The 24,140-nt window shown below is 46.0% G+C and overlaps 1 protein-coding gene across 2 annotated transcripts in view; it reads right to left on the reverse strand.

The window, feature by feature from the left end:
* Positions 1-17,629, reverse strand: part of PALM (paralemmin) — a 264,993-nt gene extending 247,364 nt beyond the window's left edge. Inside the window, exon 1 of one of the 2 annotated variants that reach the window (XM_075352808.1) lies at positions 17,524-17,629. In XM_075352808.1, coding sequence (XP_075208923.1) covers positions 17,524-17,528 — 5 coding nt within the window. In that variant the 5' untranslated portion in view covers positions 17,529-17,629. The remainder of the gene's footprint in view (positions 1-17,523) is intronic. The other variant, XM_075352799.1, reaches the window with a different exon arrangement.
* Positions 17,630-24,140: the final 6,511 nt, after the last annotated feature.

Raw genomic sequence — 24,140 nt, forward strand, 5'->3', positions numbered from 1 at the left:
TGTCTTCTGCAGCTCCTGTCACCTTCATGTAGCAGAGCTGGAAGCGACGAGAGACCTCCGTGGATTACATCGGACAAGGATGGGTTTTTTGGGTACTTAATAAAGTGGTGAACGAGGGTCTTTGTTATTGTTTATTATTTCAAATAAAGCATTTTTTCACTGTGTGTGTTTATTAACTTTATTTTACAGGTTAATCATTGGGGGTGTCTCATAGATGCCTGCAATGATTAATCTAGGATTTAGTGGCAGCTGTGGGCTGCCATTAATTCCTTATTACCCCGATTGCCAAGCACCAGGGCAAATCGGGAAGAGCCGGGTACAGTCCCAGAACAGTCGCATCTATTGTATGCGGCAATTCTGGGCGGCTGCTGGCTGATATTGTTAGGCTGGGGGGCTCCCCATAACGTGGAGCTCCCCATCCTGAGAATACCAGCCTTCAGCCGTATGGCTTTATCTGGCTGGTATTAAAATTGGGGGGGGACCGCACGCCGTTTTTTTAATTATTTATTTATTTTAATGCACAGCATAGACACGCCCACTGGCTGCTGTGATTGGTTGCAGTGAGACAGCTGTCACTCAACCTGGGGGCATGTCTGACTGCAACCAATCATAGGTGCCGGTGGGCGGGTAAAGCAGGGAATACGAGATTGAATAATGAGCGGCCGGCTTTTTCAAAAGAGGAGAAGCCGCCGGAGCAGTGTGAACGCCGTGCAGCGCCGCGCTGGTGATCGGGGATCGGTGAGTATGAGAGAGGGGGGAAGAGGGATAGACCGACATGGACAGAGAGTGAGGGACAGAGATAGTGACCGACCGACCGACAGAGAAATAGAGACCGAGAGGGAGAGACCGACTGACAGAGAATAGTGATTGACAGACATTGTGACACATCACTCGTTTCCAGTGTTTTAGGAAACATGCAATAAATGTATTTAGAAATCGGATGTCACTAGGATGGTGTGAGTGCCGTCCCGTGACATCCGATTTTTTACACGCTCCCATAGACTTGCATTGGAGAGACTCTCAGTAGAAACTCGCAAAAAAGCAGCATGCTGCGATTTTTTTCTCAGTCCGATTTGGACTGAGAAAAAAATCGCAAATGTGAGCTGAATCATTCACTAACATGTGTCCGATTCCAATGCGAGATTTTCTCGCATTGCTCTACTGCGAGAAACTCGCAAGTGAGAAGCAGCCCTTTGGCAGTTTTCTCATATACTGGAGACACGTACACACGTAGACCTAAGTATTCCTATGGTTTTGGACACATGTAAGTATTTGCGCTGAAACGTGCGTCCATTCCTTATTTCGTGTGTCCGTGTGTTTCTCACGCCGACATGTCCGTTTTATCTCCGGCATCACGAGTGTCACACAGAACGCAAACGTGTCGCACGTAATGCAAACGGACCACACGGATGTGTTCCGTGTGACACGCACTGGAGAGAAGACATATGTTTGTGAGAAAAAAAAACCAAACCTTTACTCACCTTCTCCTGCCCTCCTGTCTCTGCCGCTGCTGTCACTTGCTGCCAACTGCCGCTCATTATGCTCATTGAATATTCACTTCACTGCGGCCGGAAGCTGTAGCAGCGGGGAGTCGCAGGACCGGAGACCGAAGATCAGCACCACGGACAGCGAAGCCAGGGACAGGTGAGTAGAAAGTTCCCGTTCTCCGTGTGTTATAACGGATAACACACGGAGAACACACGTAGCCCATAAACACGGCTCACGGAGGTCAAAACGCACCTCTGACACGTATGTGAAAAACGTGCGTGGTTTTTCACGGATGAGTGAGAGAGGCCTGACACACAGTGTTACAATTCGCAATCTGCAGTCACACGTATTGGTTGCAGGATTTACTTGAGTCAGAAAAATTCCCTAAAGGTTCATAAAAGCATCTGTATGCATTTCCATCAGTTAGAATTGATTAGTGTGCTGCTGTCAGCAGACCACAATATCAAAAAATTTACAATCACTTCCAATAAACATGCTTGGAAGTAATGGTACCAACAGATAGTTGACTGTACACAAAGTATGTTTTTTATGCATTTTTTTAGTGCAGTTTTGTCACAAAACTGCAAGCAAATCCTTATGCCAGCAAAGTCAATGAGAAACCTAAGTGTAGTACACATGTTGAGGTTTTTTCTTTGCCGATTTGTTACAGAAAATAATCTGTAGACTCTCAATTCTTTTAGCTTTTTTGGCTGCTTTTTTCACTATTTAAAGCAATGAAAAACACATGCAAAAAATGGGGCAAAAATGTATACAAAACATGGCAAAAATTTGTGTGCTGCTTTTTTCTTGAAATACAGCAATAATACCTAAAATATAACTTTTAATAGTTCCTCTAAAAATAGGGAAGGATCACCTTGCCTATGCATAAAAAATCAATTCAGGGAGTAAATCAATTGCTAAAATTCTCCAAATTACTAGAAGAGACCAGCAAACCCTGCGAAGTTGCAAACACACCTCAATAACGATTGGTGTTGGCAGATATATATATACATTCAACCGAGATGGACAAAATTATTCACACAACTGCTTATTCACACTCTGTTCACAATGCTGGCAGTGGTGTTATTCACAACAAAATAGTATCCTCTAGTTGCTATTAAGAGGCAGTTTTTGAATGACCTTCTTCACCAACTAACAATTAGGTCACTTCACATCTGGTTGAAACTGAAAAACAATATCCAGGGATGCAGAAATTCAATTTGTTAACCTGATATTGTCTAACAGGGAACAATCTCACCCAATTCCTGGTGTCTTGTTTCCCAGAAGGTCAGTGTGTCCTCATATTTGGCGTAGTCCAAAAGACCCTCATCAAACAGGTCTAGGACCCCTTATGAATGGACTCACTGTCCTCTCCCAGAGTCTCCTTCTCCCTTCTCCCGACGCGTTTCTTGTACACCATTCATCAGGGGAGCAATGCGGAGTAAACCTACACTGGGTTAATCAGGCGGTGACAGCGCCAATCCTATATGCTGTACCAACCTGTGCTTTTTTCTTGTCAAGAGATGCAGAAATGGTGCAGAGATTTTTGCAAGTAAATACTAAATTTGTGCACATAGCCAGAGCCGGCGCCAGCACCCGGCAAACCCGGTCAAATGCCGGGGCCCTGAGCTGCCGGGGGGCCCACTCGCGGTGGCAGGAGTGGCGCACCGCTACTCAGAGGGGCCCGGTGCCGCGCTGTCACCGCCCCCCGCCGAGGATCGCGCTTTCAATTGCATCGGCATCGCAGGTGCCGATACAATTGAGAGCAATGATGAGAGAAAGAGCGGCGCGCTGCCTCTCTTATCATTCTCCCCGCTGTGACTGTCGGCGTTCTGACAGCTCTGCAGAGGACCGCGGTGACGTCATCAATGCGCGCCTGCTGAGAGGTCAGAGCGAGCGACAGCAATGGACGACGCGCCGAGGAGACCGGATCAGCGGGGGAACGAGGAGAAGTGAGCCGCCCCTCTACTGACACTGGGCTCCCCTGACTCACAGGCCGGCCACTACACAGCGGCACTAGTACACATAGGGGCCCAGCAGCCGCTCTGCAGAGCCGGCTGCCAGGCCCCTATATGTGTAGTGCCGCTGTGTAGTGGCCGACAATGCAACCGTCAGGGGGCCGGCCTGTGAGTCAGGGGAGCCCAGTGTCAGTAGAGGGGCCCCTGACCTGGAGAGGCCACCAGCCGTTTCTGAGCTGCAGCAGAGCAGGAGTGCTCCTGACCTGCACAGAAGACGGAATACGCCATCCTGCAGGACCTGCGATGATGTCACGCCCATGTGACTGTGTGGGAGGAGACACAGGATGCCGGCAGAAAGCAAGAGATACTGAATCCTGACGGAGATTTGGACACATGACTGGTAATAAGAAATGAGGGGACATGAGGGGAAAGGGGGCTGCAGGGTGAGTGGCATATGAGGGCTGCAGACTGACAGAAGGATGTGAAGGGTGCAGAGTGTTTGAGAGGGGTAAGTTGGGGTACAGGCAGGGTGAGATATGTGGGCAGGGTGTGTGAGATATGGGGGTGTAGTGTGTGTGATCTGGGGGGTGCAGGCTGCGTGAGATGTGGGGGTGCAGGCTGTATGGGGAGCAGGGTGTGTGAGATATGGGGGCAGGGGAGTAACTACCGCGGTCGCAGGGGTCGGAAGGAGAAGAGAGGTACTTAAGAGGGACTACATAATAAACATGAAGGACACCTTATACATGGACTAGGGGTGCATTATACATGGAGGAGTATGGGGCTGCATAATACAATATGATGATTTATGGCACTACATTATAATACATATAGGACTATGGGGGCTACATTATAATATATGGAGGAATATGGAGGCTACCTTATACATGGACTATGGGTGTGCGTTATAAAACTGGAGGCCTATGTGGTGCAGTATAATATATGGAGAACTATGGGGTGAATTATAATACATGGAGGACTATGGGAAATGCATTATAATACATGGAGGACTATGGAGTGCATTATAATATATGAAGGGTTATGTGGGACCCTTTATACTATATGGAAGGCTATGTGGGGGCCATTATAGTATTTGGAGAACTATATACAAGGGGGGACAAAGATACAAGTATGGGATGGAAATGTTTTGTCCTGAGGAAAAAAGGCTCTTTTCCTCAGCACCCAGCTTTCCCATGCTCTGCTGTATATCTCTCAGCACCCAGCTTTCCCATGCTCTGATATGGGAAAGCTGGGTGCTGAGGGAAAGATGTATAGCAGAACATGGGGAAGCTGGGTGCTGAGGACAAGATGGATATCAGAACATGGGAAAGCTGGGTGCTGATAGAGGGATTTCAGATCATGGGAAACCTGGGTGCTGAGGGTAAGAGCCAAGTGTCAGCATCATTATCCTGTACCCCAAGTGTCAGTGTCATTATTCCATACCCCAAGTGTCTGTGTACGTGGAGGGGGGCCCCGGTCCAAATTTTGCACCAGGGCCCATCAAACTCTAGTTACGCCACTGAGTATTAATCACTGTATTCTACATGAGTGTGCCTACTGCTATCTGGCTCTGCACTGTGCTGTATACAGGCTGTGCTATGTTATATAGCACAGCCTGTATATAGCACAGTGCAGAGCCAGATAGCAATAGGCACGCTCATATAGTACACAGCACCTATATAGCACAGTGCAGAGCCAGATAGCATTAGGTATCCTCATATAGTACACAGCACCTATATAGCACAGTGCAGAGCCAGATAGCATTAGGTATCCTAATATAGTACACAGCACCTATATAGCACAGTGCAGAGCCAGATAGCATTAGGTATCCTAATATAGTACACAGCACCTATATAGCACAGTGCAGAGCCAGATAGCATTAGGTATCCTCATGTAGTACACAGACCTCTATAGCACAGTGCAGAGCCAGATAGCATTAGGTATCCTAATATAGTACACAGCACCTATATAGCACAGTGCAGAGCCAGATAGCATTAGGTATCCTAATATAGTACACAGCACCTATATAGCACAGTGCAGAGCCAGATAGCATTAGGTATCCTAATATAGTACACAGCACCTATATAGCACAGTGCAGAGCCAGATAGCATTAGGTATCCTCATATAGTACACAGCACCTATATAGCACAGTGCAGAGCCAGATAGCATTAGGTATCCTAATATAGTACACAGCACCTATATAGCACAGTGCAGAGCCAGATAGCATTAGGTATCCTCATGTAGTACACAGACCTATATAGTACAGTGCAGACCCAGACAGCACAGTGCAGAGCCAGATAGCATTAGGCACCCTCATGTAGCATACAGCTTGTATATAGCCTATATACAAGCTGTATGCTACATAAGGGTGCCTATTGCTATCTGGCTCTGCACTGTGCTATATACAGGCTGTGCTATATACAAGCTGTATGCTACCTTATTTACTTATTTATAACTTATTTACTGGCTTAGACTTTGCATGAAATGACTGTGAATGAGAGACATACTGATAGGAAATTTAGATTGTGAGCCCAATGGGGACAGTGATGATAATGTATGAAAAGTGCTGAATAAATTGATAGCGCTACAGTTGTGCACAAACGTTTACACAGTCAAGCAGAATTTTTTGCTTTTTTGCTTTTTTCAGAGAATATGAATGATAACACAAAATCTTTTTATCCACTCATGGTTAGTGGTTGGGTGAAGCCATTTATTGTCAAACTACTGTGCTTTCTCTTTTTACATCATAATTACAACCAAAAAATCCAAATGACCCTGATCAAAAGTTCTCATACCCTGGTGATTGTGGCCTGATAACATGCACAGAAGTTGACACAAATGGGTTTGAATTGCTATTAAAGGTAACATCCTCACCTGTGACCTGTTTGCTTACAATCAGTGTGTGCACAAAAGCTTAAGGCTAGTTTCACACTTGCGTTGTTTTCCTACAGTCGCAATCCGCCGTTTTGGAAAACAGCGGAATCCGTTAACGGATTCCGCTGCTTCCCATAGACTTGTATGGACGACGGATTGTGACAGAAGTACCTGCGTTGCTTCTGCTGGCCGACGGTGCGTTGCTTCCGCCGGGCGGAAGGAACTCAGCATGTAACGTTTTTTGAGCAGCGGAATCCTTAGGATTTCGCTGCGCATGCTCTCTCTGGCTCCCTGCACATGTACCCAGGGTACACATCGGGTTACTAAACAAAGCGCTTTGCTTAGTAACCCGATATTTAGGCAGGCTACGTGTGCAAGGAGCCAGCGCTAAGCGGTGTACGCTGGTAAGCAAGGTAAATATCGGGTAACCAAGCAAAGTGATTTGCTTAGTTACCCGATATTTACACTGGCTATGTGTGCAGGGAGCCCGACACTTCCCCGCTCAGCTCCGCCCCCTCCCGCACTCCACTCCACATGTACACACGCACAAACACACACACACTCACCTGTCCCCAGCCATGCAGTCCCCGGCACTGACCTCCTCAGCGCTATGGCCCCGCTCGGCTCCACCCACCCCGCATTCCGCCTTCCGCACACATTCTCGGCGGCCGAATGATCAGCTGATCACCCGGCAGCCGGCTGCTGTGAGCGATCAGCTGATCACCTGGCCACCGGGTGATCAGCTGATCGTTCACAATAGTCTGCCGCCGGTAAAACTGTAAAGAAAAAAAAAAAGAAAAAAAAGAAAGAAAAAGCAGATTCCGTTGTTTTGTACGATCCGTTGCGCCACTATATGCCCCACAACCGTTACATCCGCCACACAACGCAATGCAACGGATGCCGTTCAACGCAAGTGTGAAACAAGCCTTAGGGCTCATGCACACGTAACTGCTGAATATTCTGCGGCGATTTGACAGCACATGTGTGCTTCAAATCGCTGCAGAAACACTGCATAATGGATGCAGCATTTTTGTAGAAAAAAGCCAATTTCATTCGCTATGGCTGCTGCCCCCACCATAAACAGAGTGGGAGCTGCATGCATAGCGAATGGAATAATTGACATGCTCATTTTATGAACGCACGGATTTGGGTCAAAATTTTAGCATCCAAATCGCTGCGTTCATAAAAGCATCAAGCGCACGTGTCATACACAATCTACATAGATTGTGCTGGGGACGCAGAACGCATGCATTTACGCTGCAGTGCAATGCGCAGCATAAATGCATGCAATTACGCAACGTGTGCTCGAGATTGTTGTCATGCTGGAATGTCCAAGTTTTGTTGGTCTTCCTGATCATGGTTTGGTTTTTACAGAGCCCCTTTCCTGTTTTATACAGTTCAACTATCTTTTCCTGTAGATCCGTTGACAATTCTTTCGGTTTACCATCACTCACAACCCAGAAACGTCAGTGGCAAGGATCCCAGAAACTCAACTTTTATGCACACACTGATTGTAAGCAAACAGGTCACAGGTGAGGATTTTACCTTTATTAGCCATTCAAACCCATTTGTGTCAACTTCTGTGCATGTTATCAGGCCAAAATCACCAGGGTATGTGAACTTTTGATCAAGGTCATTTGGATATTTTTGGTTGTCATTATGATTTAAAAAGAGAAAGCACAGTAGTTTGACAAAAAATGGTTTCACCCAACGACTAACTATGAGTGGAAAAATAGATTTTGTGTTATCATTCATATTCTCTGAAAGAAAGCAAAAAATCTGCTTTGGTATGTAAACTTTTGAGCACAACTGTATATAAGCAAAGCATAATAAATAAAAATAAATACATTTTATTCACTAAATACACTTAGAAAACAATATACAACTCAATTGCTTGTGCCTTATTTACATGTTTGCATCTTCCTTGTAAACGTTCACCTAAGGCCCCTTTCACACGTCAGTGATTCTGGGACATTTGTGCTTTTTTTTTTAAACATACCAGAATCACTGACATACGGAGACCCATTATAATGAATGGGTCTGCTCACACGTCAGTGATTTTTCACTGCACGTGTCTCCGTGCGGCGTACCCGCGTGTGCGTGATTGCCGCACGGAGACATGTCCATTTTTTTCTGGCATCACTGATGTCCCACGGACCACGCAGTGGTGTGGTCCGTGAAACACGTGCCAGAAAAAAACGTGCTTTTAAAATAAAAATCATTTTTACTCACCCGGCTCCAGCGGCGCTCTCTGCAGCCCGTGCAGCTTGCTGCTTCTAAGCCGGCTCATTACTGTCGCGCATATTCATGATGCACGACACAGCCGACCCGGAAGCAGCTGCTGCGGGGGTCAGCACCGACCGGATGCTGCACCGCGGGAGCGATCAGCACCACGGAGAGCGGGAGCGGGCACAGGTGAGTTAATCTCTAAGTGCAATCACGGGCCACGGAGAACGGAGCCCGGATTGCACTTAGACAACCCACGTGTGCCGTAATTCACGGCACACGGAGGGACATGTGCGTGTTTTACACGCCAGTGAAAAACGTCAGTGTTTTTCACTGAAGTGTGAAACGGGCCTTACTTGAACCAAAAATGAATTGTACATCACTTGATCAAGACACATGTGTATGCATGATTGTATTGTAGCTCTTCTGGTTCACCATAAAAGTTACAAAACAAAACAAATTAAAACGGCAAATTCTTTTAGCACACCAAATTTAACTATACAATAGAAATATATGAGCCATATACTTCAAAAGCCTTCTATGTACACAGATTTCAATTCTTTATTTTGCTGCCTATTGTGCCTATATATGTATCATATACAGTCTATTTGATGACTTTAATGTTTTCGAATAAATTCTTAAATAATTTTAAATACAAAGAAACAAAGTTGTGGCAACAAAAAGTCAATGTTCTCAAATCATCTAAAAATGGAAAATCCTTCTATAGGAAGAAGCTAGTGAGAAATCAGCATATTACTCCAGCTGGTTTTCAATGTTCTCAGCCTTGAAGTGTCCTTCCTTTTGTATCTAGTTTCTGCTATAGCATAGTCCTGGGTATGCAGAATCTATCATAGTATATGGTGTATTCCAAAGTAAAGCTATCTGTCTAATTAACTAATTGTCTATCCAGCAGAATGATATCAGTTGTATGACTGGCACAGAACTGTAAATCCCTAACCTTGTCCTAAAACATCACAAGGTAATTCAATATATGTACTCACATATAGATGGTGTCCGAAATGATCATTTCCCATTACTTCCTTGGAGTGTGTGCTCTTTTATCACCAAGTGCAAATAAAGTGTGCTACACATAAAAGTGCTCAGTGATGTGGTATAGCAGAGGCTTTCTCCAAAAGAAGCCCCTTTCATTTTATTCCCTGTGAGCCAGCTGTCCCAGGATCATGTCATCCAAAGCCTCTCTGCTATCCAAGAATTTGCAAGAGTTTCAAGTCTAGGTTTGTCTTCCCTAGGAGATGGAAGTGGGTCCCACTCTTAGAGCAAAAACTCATTAGTAATTGCACTTTGGAAACAAACAACGTCCCATGTTCTTATGTGTTTAGTTCAGCAAAAATGGATAAAATCTACATTAAGATAGAAAGATATGGCAAACAGATAGAAGCTGATCTGCCATATCCTGGAGCGTGCACTAAACAGTGTGATGGAGCTGTGGAGTTCTACTCCATACACTCTTTACATCCATCTGCTGCTGAAGCTGGTAACAGCTGATTCCTGGGGGTATTCTACCTCCACTGATCTGATATAGATGACTAAGGATAGTTCATCAACATCAAAGTAGTAGATAACCCCTTAAGGCTATGTGCGCACTAGAAAGTGCCTTTTTCTTAAGAAAAATCTGGACCCTCTTAAAGAATCCCGCACCCGCGGTAAAAAAACGCACAAAAACCGCAACTAAATCCGCATGTGGTTTTACCGCGGTTTGCCGCGGATTTTGTGTGGATTTACTGCGGAATTTCCCCAATGTGGTCCCTGCGGATTTTTACCATTATCTATGGCAAAAAACGCAGGTACCTGCAGAAAAGAAGTGACATGCTCATTAATTAAAAAAAAATGCAGTGTGCGCACAGTATTTTTTAAAACCCATGGGATTTGCTTGGGAATGACTGCAGCAATGTTAGACACATTTTATGCAGCAAATCCGCGGCAAAATCCGTGGTAAAATCGTGTTAAATCCGCAGCGTGCGCACAGGGCCTTAAGGATAACCATAAATGCAATTCAATAACTGTTTTATAATTTTTATAATAATTTTGTCTTAAAGCACCACTCCCGTGTTTTTTTTCATTGCACCTCTGAAGTGGTGCTTTAAATCTAAGTCCCCTGCCCCAGGTCTTAGGCTATGTGCGCATGTAGCGTTTGTCCCTGCAGAAATTTCTGCAGCGATTTGAACAGCACACGTGCGCTTCAAATCGCTGCAGAAAGAGTTTGTAATGAAAAATAAAAAAGCCGATTTCATGCGCTCTGACTGCAGCCCCTCCCATACAGAGCGAGGACTGCAGGCAGAGCGCAGGAAAGAAGGGACATGTCACTTCTTAGAACGCGCGCTTCGGGCAGCAGCCGAAGCGCTTCGCTCTAATACGTCACGTGCGCACGGCCCCTGCACAATCTTCATAGATTATGCTGGGGACGCAGGACGCATGCAGTTACGCTGCGGTGCAGATCGCAGTGTAACTGCATGCAAATACGCAATGTGCGCACATAGCCTTATACCCACGTTCCAGCAGATTCATCTTCTATCACTTCTGCTCTGGTTGGTCTCCTGTGATTTCTGACCTGCCTCTAGTTTTTGCTGGAGCACGCCAGAGGTCACAATTCAATACAAGTCAAGTCAATGAGAGCTTTATTCTGGCCTCATTCTTGCTCTCTTAGGCCCTGTGCGCACACTGCATTTTTACCTGCGGTTTTACCTGTGGCTTTGCTGCAGAAAATTTTTGAGAAATGTTTGTAATCTTTCTGCAGACATTTCCCAGCAAAACCTATAGGAAAAAAAATAGCTGCGTTTTTTTTTCTCAAGAAAATTCTTTTTGCATAATTTCTTGAGAAAATTTATTGAGAAAATGTGCATGTCACTTCTTTTCCGCAGGTACCTGCGGTATTTCACTCCATTGACTGTAATGTAATCGCGTTTTGCAGGAAGTGATGTCATTATGACAGGAAGAGGAAGCGGAGCAGAGATAAACACACACACATCACACTGCCTGGACGCCGCACGGAAGCACTTCCGTGTGACCTCCGTCGGGTGCCCGTGCAGTCTGTGTCCCACTCCAGCCCCGCGGCTGTTCGCACTGCAGTGTCAGTGTCTGGCCGCACTGCAGTGTCAGCAGCTTCTCACACTGCAGTGCTGGCAGCCACGAGGATGACGTTCGCTGCTGTAAGGAGGTAAGATGAGATCATTACCTGCTGTGACGATCTCCTGCTCTCCTGACATCAGCGCTGTTACCGCCTTCTATGCCCGTCTCGCGGGCGGCCCGAGACTGTGACTAGCGGTGACGTGACGTGCTCTTGCGATACTGCTGAGAACGCGGCGTGCATAGAAGGTAGTGGCGGCGCTGACGTCAGGAGAGCAGGAGATCGTCACTGCAGGTAATGATCTCATCTAACCTCCTGACAGCAGCGCTTGTCATCCCCTGCAGTGACCTGGGCTAACATATTGATGTTAGTTCAGGTCACTGCACTGCTCTCCCAGCCAATGGGGAACATTTTGTTCGTCATTGACTGGGACAGTGACTATGGTATGGATCGTCGTGGGACCCCCTTATTAGATTATGCTGGACCTGGAATTGATTGTTCTTTTCAATAAATTGGTAAAAGAGGGAATGTTTTGGGCAGTGTTTTTTCAAATAAAACTTTTTTTGTTGTCTATTTTTTATTTCTTACTGACTGTGTTGGTGATGTCAGGTATCTGATAGACGCGTGACATCACTAACCCCAGGGCTTGATGCCAGGTGACATTACACATCTGGCATCAACCCCATATATTACCCCGTTTGCCACCACACTAGGGCAATGGGATGAGTTGGGGCAAAGCGCCAGGATTGGCACGTCTAATGGATGCACCACTTCTGGGGCGGCTGTGGCCTGCTATTTTTAGGCTGGGGAGTGTCCAATACCGGTGGACCTCCCTAGTCTGAGAATACCACACCACAGCAGTCTGCTTTACCTTGGCTGGTGATCCAATTTTGGGGGGGACCCCACGTTTTTTGTTTTAAATTATTTATATATTGTAAAATAAAAGCGTGGGGTGCCCTCTGTTTTGGATTACCAGCCAAGGGAAAGCTGCCAGCTGTGGCCTGCAGGCTGCAGCCGTCTGCCTTACCCTAGCTGGCTACAAAAGATATGGGGGACCACACGTTGTTTTTTTTAAATTATTTATTTTTTGGCTAAATACAAGGCTAAGCACCCTTTAGTGCCACATGAAAGTTACTAAAGGGTGCCAGCTTAGAATATGCAGGGAAGTGGGACATTATATAGGTCTTTCTCATCTATTATCTATCTATCTAGCTGTCTGTCTATCTATTCATCTATCCATCCTTCCCTCTATCCATTATCTGTCTATCGATTATCTATCTATTATCTATATTATTTATTGCAGTTACAGCATTAAAAACCTCAGGGACCAACCTGCGGAAAAAACGCATGCGTTTTTAGCGCGGTTTTGGTGCTTTTTTTTACCGCAGGTGCGGTAATCTTCAACTCCCAGAAGTTTCTCAAGAAATTTTCTTGAGAAAAATCACTTTTCTAGTGCGCACATAGCCTTAAACGGGCTTTACACGCTACGATATATCAAACGATATGTTGTCGGGGTCACATCGTTAGTGACGCACATCCAGCCTCGTTTGACATATCGTAGCGTGTAACACAAATGAGCGACTGTGAACGAGCAAAAATACTCACCTTATCGTTGCTCGTTTACACGTCGCTCATTTTCTAAAAATCGAACGTCCGGTTGTTTATTGTTCCCGAGGCAGCACACATTGCTCCATGTGACACCCCGGGAACGATAAACACAGCTTACCTGCGTCCCGCCGGCAATGCGGAAGGAAGGAGGTGGGTGGCATGTTTACGTCTCGCTCATCTCCGCCCCTCCGCTTCTATTGGCCAGCCGCTGTGTGACGCCGCTGTGACGCCAAACGTCCCTCCCACTTCAGGAAGTGGATGTTCGCCGCCCACAGTGAGGTCGTTAGGGAGGTAAGTACGTGTAAATACGTGACGGGAGGTAAGACTTTGTGAGACACGGGCAAGAAATTGCCCGTGCCGCACAAACGATGGGGGCACGGGGGCACAGGGATGGTTAGGAAGGGGTTACTAGCTCACACAGGCTCCTGCTTGTAGGCCAGAATGCTTTTTTGACCTGATAGGTTCCCTTTAATGGAATACAAATAGAGGGCCAGTGTTGGGGATTTTCTACTCCCTATCATTTCTGCATCCCTTCTGTACTACAATCCATAATCTCTGCCCCATTCACATTCTGGACTCCCACACACAGCTGTCTATAGTTTGCTGAGAACTCGTCTGCCGTCTTACAATGGCTTCATTCCATTAGTAATATATGATGGCATCCCTGGTTATGCACTTTGCTAATACATTATGTAAAGTGCACATCTAAACCGGAGAAGCTATACTGTATTCTTAGTGCAGTCTTGCAGGTAAAATGCACTGCCATGTTGAAATGCAATATGCACTATTGGGCTGGGGGCTGAACCAAACTGGCAAATCCGCAGCTATTTGTATGTGCCGGCAAGAGAAGCTGCCACTGCGATCAATGACCACCATCACAGCGGCATTTTTATGTCCCAACAATCAATAGAACTAGAAATAAAAAAAAGGCAGTAGTACGTCATTTTCATTCTAATCACTATGTTAGATTGCCTCTATTTATAGCCAGCAGTTCTCTTTTGGCAGCATAGTACTATGAAGACAGTTCATCACTGACTCGCAACTCTCCATAGCAACATAGCGAGATGAAGATAACTCATTACAAAGACATTAATATTATCAAAGCAACCCAAGTTTCCAGAAACTGTCAGCATACCTTTTATCTTATGTAAAAAAAAAACAAACACCCGTAATCAACACAATCGTTGGAATACCAAATATAAGTTGTCAGGAGCACACAAGGAAAACAGTGATTTATCAGCCCTCCTTTCCATCTACAACGTCACCTATATGGGACCATGATTGTCACATTACTTCTCATCAGTCTTAAGTTTCACAGTGGAAGAAAAAGCCAAGATCTTGTGGAGGAAATGGGATGTACCCAGATCTGTATCTCCCGCCATCAGAAGAAGATGGTGGAAGATGCAGCCAGGGGCCATGCTGGAGGGTCTTTACACAAGTATTGGAGGATTTCTCAACTGCCAGCTTAAAGGTTGAATTCCTATCATGTGCATAAAAGGGTTGGAAAATTAATGTAGTGATGGGATCACTTTATGACAGGTGGGCTCTCCAATGCCCTAGGACCCCAACTCTCCAAATACTCAATGTGTGCACATGGCCTTACAAATACTGAGGTAAAAACTCACCAAATACTGAATGTGTGCACGTGGCCATACAAATACTGAGGTAACCTGACCAAATACTCAACGTATGCACGTGGCCCTACAGATACTGATGTAAAAACCTCACCAAACACTCAACATGTGCACATGGCCTAAGGGTGCGTGCCCATGATCAGTGTTTACAGCGTTTTTGATGCCTGGTTTTGGTACATCCAAAGTGCTGCGATGTACAGTACAAGCACAGTGGATGAGATTTATAGAAATCTCATGCCCATTGTGCGTGTGCGGCCTGCAGCGAAAACTGACCTGCGGTATGGCTTTTCGAGCCGCAAGCATGTCAATTCTGTGCTGCGGAGTCACAAGCATCCTCCGTAGGGAGAACACAAGCAAGAGACTGCAGTGCCCCTAACCATGATCGTGGGCACGAGCAGCTGCAGTCTCCTGCGTTCTCCTGCGGAGGAAACTCACGGCCCCACAGGTCAGAACCTGCTGAGTCCAGGACACAACGGGTCCTGATCGTGGGCACGTACCCTAATAGTGAGGTTAAAAACTGACCAAATACTCAACATGTGCATGTGGCCAAATACTGAGGTAAAAACTCACTAAATACTCAGCATGTGCACATGGCCTTACAAATACTGAGGTAAAAACTCACCAAATACTCTAAGGGCGGCTTTGCACACTACGACATCGCAGGTGCGATGTCGGTGGGGTCAAATTGAAAGTGACGCACATGCGACATCGTAGTGTGTAAAGCCTAGATGATACGATTAACGAGCGCAAAATCGTCGTAATCATATCATCGGTGCAGCGTCGGCGTAATCCATAATTATGCTGACGCGACGGTCCGATGTTGTTCCTCGCTCCTGCAGCAGCATACATCGCTGTGTGTGAAGCCGCAGGAGCGAGGAACATCTCCTACCGGCGTAACCGTGGCTTCCGTAGGATATGCTGAAGGAAGGAGCTGGGCAGGATGTTTACATCCTGCTCATCTCCGCCCCTCCGCTCCTATTGGCCGCCTGCCGTGTGACGTCGCTGTGACGCCGCACGACCTGCCCCCTTAGGAAGGAGGCGGGTCGCCGGCCAGAGCGACGGTCGCAGGGCAGGTGAGTGCATGTGAAGCTGGCGTAGCGATAATTTTCGCTACGCCATCTATCACACGATATCGTACCTGCGACGGGGGCGGGGACTATCGCGTGCGACATCGCAGCATCGGCTTGCGATGTCGCAACGTGCAAAGCCCGCCTAAGTGTGCACGTGGCCTAAGGATGAAAAGGAAGCAGCACTGATTTAGCGTTTCGGTACTTACACCCTATCAAGACTAGATAAAAGTGATGTGAGAGTGGAGTGTTACTTATTTATGGCATTTATCAACGACTTCTTCATAGCTGAAACACAGATATTAGGAATCAGCTTTTCTTTTCTACATATCCATTTGTTTAAGTTAAACCCGTTACTCAATAGTAAAGTAAGCTGAACGTACAGCCACAGCACGCGGCCATACATGTTACACTCTGAGGGATTAAATTGCTGTTATTATATCACTAAATGTGTGATTGCATAATTGTGTTTGTTGCCTATTAATTCCCTGTGCGTTATTCTATTACTTGACAAGCATTTCTAGGTTATTTTACACCGGTGAATGTTATTCTCCTTCTCTGCGGGTTGTAAAATCTTGTGTTATTTCGTGAAGGAGTATTTCTGTAGGAAGTGCATTGTCGGCCGGAGTAGGAACCTTGTTTTGGAATGTCTCTGGTTCCGTACTGAGGCCACTCACTCCCTGTTCCCTTTCCTGCTCATTCTGTCTCCACTCCATGATGTCTCCCTCCTTCTCTCCCCCCGCTGCCTCTGCATTCTTTCATCTTCCCAGTGCTACCCTACTCTCAGCAATGTTACCGCCTATTGCCCTCCTATTGCACCTTGCAGCCATGTCTGACATCTGCATCACAGGCAGCCCCTCCTTTGGAGCAGCACAGGTGGTCAGTGATTTTTTTTATAGGGGTCCTACATATACACAGCATTGGGGTGAATATAGAAATGCCAACAGGTGTTAATAAGTCACATGGTTGTAAAGGATCAGAGCTCTCTTAGCCCCAATGTGGGGAACTTCGATCAGGAGGGAGACTCCCTATACCGGAAAACAGTTCATATGAAGGGCAGGCAGCATTACAAGGGGGCAAGCACAGCGACAAAACCCCATAAACAGCACTGACAAATGGATACAATTACTGTTGACATGTCACAGCAGGGGGATGTAGGGCAACCAGAGGGGAACCATGAGCAGCATTGATGCAGAAGGAGGAGTGGCTGTGCAGCAGCAGGGATGCAGGCACTAGATGTGATTACAGGAAGACCACGAATTGTACAGATAGGGAAAGATGGGGGTGGTGCACACAGATCTGGGGAGAACATGGGCCTGGGTACAGCCTATACCATGCACGAGAAGGGAGATGACAGTGTACAGAAAGCCTGGCACATCTAGAGGGAGGATGAGGTGGGAAATGCACAAGTGCAAGGAAAAGGCCAAGAAAGGAGAAGGCAGCATGGAAATGATGAGACTAGAGTGGGGTGAGAAAGGGAGCAGGGTAGAGGGGCACTGGGAGGCATAGGAGGGGTAGGCACTGCATACAGATAGCATTCCTAGGGAATGGGCAGGGATAAGCGTTTCCAGTTCTCTTGTACTCACTCCATGGTGCAAGCTCCTGGAACAGCTCGGGATGATGTGCAGGCGGCAGAGCCTGGTCTGGCCCTCACTGTGTATGTGAGAGGAGGGAGGCACCGGCAGGGCAGGAGCCTCACTGTATATCTCTAGGTATCCGGCGCCCTCTAGTGGCCACACAGGAGGCTGCACGCCCGGACACATTAGCATTCAGAGTACCTTGTACCAGATAGACGTCATGGCAGGGAACGTGCAAATCTCGACGTGTTATTCCAGCCGTCTTTCCTTCCAGCAGTATGTGGCCTCCATGCTGTGTCCTTGAAGTAGGCCTCTTGTTTCCTGCTCCATAACTTCCATGATTGTTTCTCAATGGTTGTCACAAGTACAGTTGGCAATAGGCTCCCATAACTGAAGGGCATTCAAGTATTTCTCCTTTCAGGATCACTCATCAATAAAAATGCAAGAAAAAGTATTGTGTATAATGTGGATGAATTAATCCTGGAAAAAATGTCTAGAGACATAATTTATTACATTCTTCAAAAAGTTACTAATTACTGTGCCGTAGCCCAGTACACAAATCATCCTACACCAGTCACAGCGAAAGAATACAGCGCCCCACAGGTAAACCTATACTACACCATGTGCAGAATTATTGGGCAAGTTGTATTTTAGAGGATTTTTTTTATTAATGATCAACAACTATGTTCTCAACCCAAAAGCTTAATATTTTTGGAAGTTGGAGTGGGTTTTTTGGATTTGGCTATCTTAGGAGGATATCTGCTTGTGCAGGTAACTATTACTGTGCAGAATTATTAGGCAACTTAATAAAAACCAAATATATTCCCATCTCACTTGTTTATTTTCACCAGGTAAACAATATAACTGTACAAAATTTAGAAATAAACATTTCTGACATGAAAACACAAAACCCCCAAAAAATTAGTGACCAATATAGCCACCTTTCTTTATGATGACACTCAACAGCCTACCATCCATAGATTCTGTCATTGCTTGATCTGTTTACAATCAACATTGCGTGCAGCAGCCTCTACAGCCTCCCAGACACTGTTTTCCCTCCCTGTAGATCTTACATTTTATGAGGGACCACAGGTTCTCTATGGGGTTCAGATCAGGTGAACAAGGGGGCCATGTCATTATTTTTTCATCTTTTAGACCTTTACTAGCCAGCCATGCTGTGGAGTAGTTGGATGCATGTGATGGAGCATTTTCCTGCATGAAAATCATGTTTTTCTTGAATGATACCGACTTCTTGCTGTACAACTGCTTGAAGAAGTTGTCTTCCAGAAACGGGCAGTAGGTCTGGGAGTAGAGCTTCACTCCATCCTCAACCCGAAAAGGTCCCACAAGTTCATCTTTGATGATACCAGCCCATACCAGTACCCCACCTCCACCTTGCTGGCGTCTGAGTCAAGTGGAGCTCTCTGCTCTTTACTGATTCAGCCTCTGGCCCATCCATCTGGTCCATCAAGAGTCACTGTCATTTCATGAGTCCATAAATCCTTTGAAAAATCAGTCTTAACATATTTCGTGGCCCAATCTGGATGTTTTATCTTATGTTTCTTGTTCAAAGGTGGTTGTTTTTCAGCCTTCCTTACCTTGGCTATGTCCCTGAGTATGGCACACCTTGTGCTTTTTGATACTCCAGTAACGTTGCAGCTCTGAAATATGGCCAAACTGGTGGCAAATGGCATCTTGGCAGCTTCATGCTTGATTTTCTTCAATTCATGGGCAGTTATTTTGCGCCTTTTTTGCCCAACATGCTTCTTGCGACCCTGTTGGCTATTTGCCATGAAATGCTTGATTGTTCAGTGATCACGCTTCAAAAGTTTGGCAATTTCAAGACTGCTGCATCCCTCTGCAAGACCTCTCACAATTTTGGACTTTTCAGAGCCCATCAAATCTCTCTTCTGACCCATTTTGCCAAAGAAAGGAAGTTGCCTAATAATTAAGCACACCTTATATAGGGTGTTGATGTCATTACACCCCCCCTACTCATTACAGAGATACACATCACCTGATTTACTTAATTGATAGTTGGCTCTCAAGCCTATACAGCTTGGAGTAGGACAACATGTATAAAAATGATCATGTGATCAAAATACTCATTTGCCTAATAATTCTGCACACAGTGTACATAACAAACAGAATCTATTCCAGAGTATGCAAAATGCAAATAACCATTTTCTAGACCCATTTTTAGCATATGTGACTATCTTACAAGTTTTGGATGTCCTCCTGCCTCCTCTGCACAGCTTCCTTTAGAATATGTCTATGTCTTATGTGGTTTGCACTAATTTTGCATCAATTAATGAACTCATTTGAATAAATACTGGTCTGGTATTTTTTATTTGTTATATACTGGAGTATTCTTTGGTTATAAACCTACACTATATATTGCACTTTTACGCTACACAAACACTGAACCTGAAAAGAAAAGGCAAAGTCCAACAATAAAATACAATAAAATACAAACCGCAATGGCTTAGGAGTAATGGGGAAGAGGGGAAGGAAGAAATCAGAGGCCTTAAGCTTTATTCAAAGACATCACATGGAGGGGAGAGGAGTAAGAAGAGAGGTTTAATCTTTGTCCTCTGTGTTTTCATCCAGCTCATCCAAGATGGAATTCTAACCCTAAATTAATCCTGTGGTATTTTACTGGGATCCAAAGTGAAGTAAAAGCTGTCATTGTAGCCACACCACCCAACATTTAAACATAAGGCTATGTTCACATTACATTTTACCCTCATGTTACGCTTTCTGTTTGGGCTTATGCCTGAAGCCCTGTTAACAGCACAGCGCGTCGCGTATCCTGCTTGCAGCGAAGAATGCCCCCGGCTGCACGGATGTGACGTGTGCAGCACTTGACGGAGACGTCACTGGAGCGGGAAGAGCGGTCTGCAATAGCACTTCTCACAGGCACTATTGCCAACACAAGGTATTTGAGAGAAACATTGTTTCTCAATATAATATCGATCTGGACAATAAAAAATGTGTGAACCACCCCTTTAAGGTCCAGGGATTTTGTTAGCCTCCCTATAATCTCAATTTTGGTGGACTGGAACCAAGATTTTGCTCGTTTACTGGTGTGTTTAGGGTCATTGTCTTGTTGAATGATGCATTTCAATTGCATTTCCTCTTCAGTGTAAGGCAACATGACCTCTTCAATTATTTGATATATGCAAACTGGTCCATGAGCCCTGGTATGCGGTAAATAGGGTAAATATGTGTCGCCAGAGGTTAAAGGGATACCCAGAACCGGGCCAAGGGGTTGCTTCTGGAAAGGGGATCACGGTGTCGTGACCCGGTCCGTGCTCCCTGGTTCCACAATAAAAAGGGGGGTTATGTTCGTGACGCCACCCGTGGAATGTGATCAGAGATGACCACCGCTGCTGCAGAACCTCCGGGGGTGATGGAAGGCAGCTTGAGATGGGACGGATCCCCACGGGTAGAGCCTTTTCCCCGGGGCAGTGTGTTAGTCTATGGGGGGGAGTGCAGGACACGAGCACTATAAACAGGCAGACTCACGGTTTTGCAGTTTCTTTGTCTTTTACTGATGATGGTATTCAGCAGAGTACTGTCCACGGAGTCTGTGAGGGGTTCAGGGTTTCTCCCACCCAGCCGGGCCGTTTTGGCTTCCTTGCCTGCACTGTGTGTCTGTGGCCCTGCTGCTGTGTCAACTAGGCAGCCGGCTCTGCTCTGCTCCTAGGTACCGACCTGACAGGCAACTCGAGTCCTTCCTAGTATGTTCCTGAACTCTGCGTTTGTTGCTGTGTCTGTGGTACAGATAGAGAATGTGGAATCCTCACTTCTCTGGTGTTAACTGTACAGTATGTAACCTGCAGTCTCGGATCCAGCATCCGTTCTGTGTGCTCCACTGGGGTGAGCTCTGTAATGCTCTGTCTCCCAGGAATGTTCCTCTGTGTCTCCTTCCCTCAGACCCTTGGCTAGGCCTGGAATTGGTCAGTGGATCCTGAGGTGAGCTAAAGCCAGCTTCCAACCTGCAGATCCTTTCTCCTCAGTTCTCTGCACTGAACTCACAAACTGAAACTACTGACCATTTCCCCTTCCCACCAGAATATACAGGAAAGCAGCTTGGTCTCCCCCTTCTGGCCAGGAGGTCTTGGTGTTGTGTATGGGGAGTTAAGCCTTTGTGTTGTTACTGTGGCAACCCTGGGGTGCCACAAATAGGCCGCACCATAGTAAGAGAGACATGCCCATATCATGATACTCCCTGGTGTGCGGTAAATAGGCCGGCACCATAGTAAGAGACACATGCCCATATAATGATAATCCCTGGTATGCTGTAAATAGGCCCGACACCATAATAAGAGAAACATGCCTATATCATGATGCTTGCACCACCATGCTTCACAGCTTACAGAGTGTACTGTGGCTTGAATTCAGAGTTTGGGGGTCATCTGATGAGCTGTTTGCGGCCCTTGGACTTCACACAGGTGTCTTCTGTCACAGTACTCACAGGTAACTTGAGACTGTCTTTGATCATCCTGGAGCTGATCATCGGCAGAGCCTTTGCCATTCTGGCTATTCTTCCATCCATTTGAATGGTCGTCTTCCGTTTTCTTCCCCTTTGATACGGGTAAAATATATCTTTGTACCATGTTAGCCAGTAGAGATAAAAAAATTGTTTAAAAGAACTGAGAGTCCTCAGCGGTTGATACCCTTTAATGGCTAACTGAAAAGATGGTAATAATTGCAAGCTTTCGAGACTACTCAGGTCTTCATCAGGCTCAGTATAACACAAAATCTGAAGAGTCACATATTTATACACAATAGGACATAGAATGGAGGAGTAAATAAGACAAGTTATGTGAAGCAGAACGATCAGTATGGCAAGGGGACAAACTGTTGTGGCCATAAATATAAGTTTTATTGTCCTCTGATTTGGGTCTGGTCCAGAGCTGTGATGCCCCCAGATGCTCTGAGGAGCACATTTCTTAATTGATGTAAAAAGACATAAATCCATGTGACACATTCATTCCTGCTCTGAATGTGTCCAAGGTCATCATCAGTTTGTATTCCCATAGTCTCCTGTCTTTCTGGGATTTCAAATTTACTTTCAATACCAGCAATTTCATGTCCATGATGCTGTTTATTATTATTATTATTATTATTATTTATTTATAGAGCACCATTAATTCCATGGTGCTGTACATGAGAAGGGGGTTACATACAAAATACGTATACAAGTTACAGTAGACAGACTAGTACAGAGGGAAGAGGGCCCTACCCTTGCGGGCTTACATTCTATAGGATTATGGGGAGGAGACAATAGGTGGGGTGTAGGTCAGGCGGCAGCTCCGCACGGTGGTCGGGCGGCAGCTCCGCACGGTGGTCGGGCGGCAGCTCCGCACGGTGGTCGGGCGGCAGCTCCGCACGGTGGTCGGGCGGCAGCTCCGCACGGTGGTCGGGCGGCAGCTGCGCACGGTGGTCGGGCGGCAGCTGCGCACGGTGGTCGGGCGGCAGCTGCGCACGGTGGTCGGGCGGCAGCGAGTTCATTGTAGATTGTAGGCATTTCTGAACAGGTGCGTTTTCAGGTTCCGTTTCAAGTTTGCAAGAGTAGGGGATAGTCTGACGTGTTGAGGCAGCGAGTTCCAGGAGACTGGGGATGCTCGGGAGAAGTCTTGGAGTCGGTTGTGTGAGGAGCGAATGAGAGAGGAGGAGAGGAGGAGATCTTGGGAGGACCGGAGGTGACGTGTTGGAGTGTAGTGGGAGAGTAGTTCGGAGATGTACGGAGGGGAAAGATTATGCACAGCTTTGTAGGTCAGTGTTAGAAGTTTGAATTGGGTTGTGGTCTGGGTTACAAAAATGTTTGGCCACAGGTATATCTATCCTTTTTTGTCTAATTGTGTGGCGATGAGAATTCATCCTTGTCCTGAGCTGTTGTCCTGTCTCCCCTGCATACAGACCCCCAGTTGGACATTTGGTACATATAATTAAGTACACCACATTAGTTGTGGGGCAGCTGAAGGTACATGGAAGATACGGAGCTTCTGACAATGATGGTTCTTAGATTCGGGGGCTGCCTAAAAGACGGAAGGGGGGGGTCTGGAAAACTAGATTTTAATCGGGCATCTTTTTGCAGTAATGGTTGTAGTTTCCGTGCAGCTCCTCTTAACACCTCCAGATTTGGATTGTAGGTCATTACAAGAGGTACCCGGTTGTTTTCTTCTTTAGTTTTATAATGTAGGAGATGGTTTCTTGATAGTGAGGGTGCAATAGTCGTGATGAACAAATCAGACTACATGAAGGAAGCACACAGACAACTGATGGACACACGCTACTATAAAAGATTGTAGTCTGACCCTACACAGGACTTTTACAAGGAACGTAACAAGTTGGTCTCTTGTCTGCCTGACATATTCTTAAGAGCTGACGAACTCGTACCGGTAAGTCTAAGAATAAGCCCATTCTACATGATTCCAAAAATTCACAAATCTGGAAATCCAGAAAAGACCCATCATTTCATGTGTGGGCACCCTCACTGAACAAGTCTCTGGATGGATATCTTTAAACCCTTGGTAAGGGATACAACCAGCTACATCCAGGACACTACTGACCTATTGAAAACATTATCAGCAATAGGTCCTCTTACAGAGGGAACC

Source organism: Anomaloglossus baeobatrachus, chromosome 1, assembly GCF_048569485.1.
Source record: "Anomaloglossus baeobatrachus isolate aAnoBae1 chromosome 1, aAnoBae1.hap1, whole genome shotgun sequence".
NCBI lineage: Eukaryota > Metazoa > Chordata > Amphibia > Anura > Aromobatidae > Anomaloglossus > Anomaloglossus baeobatrachus.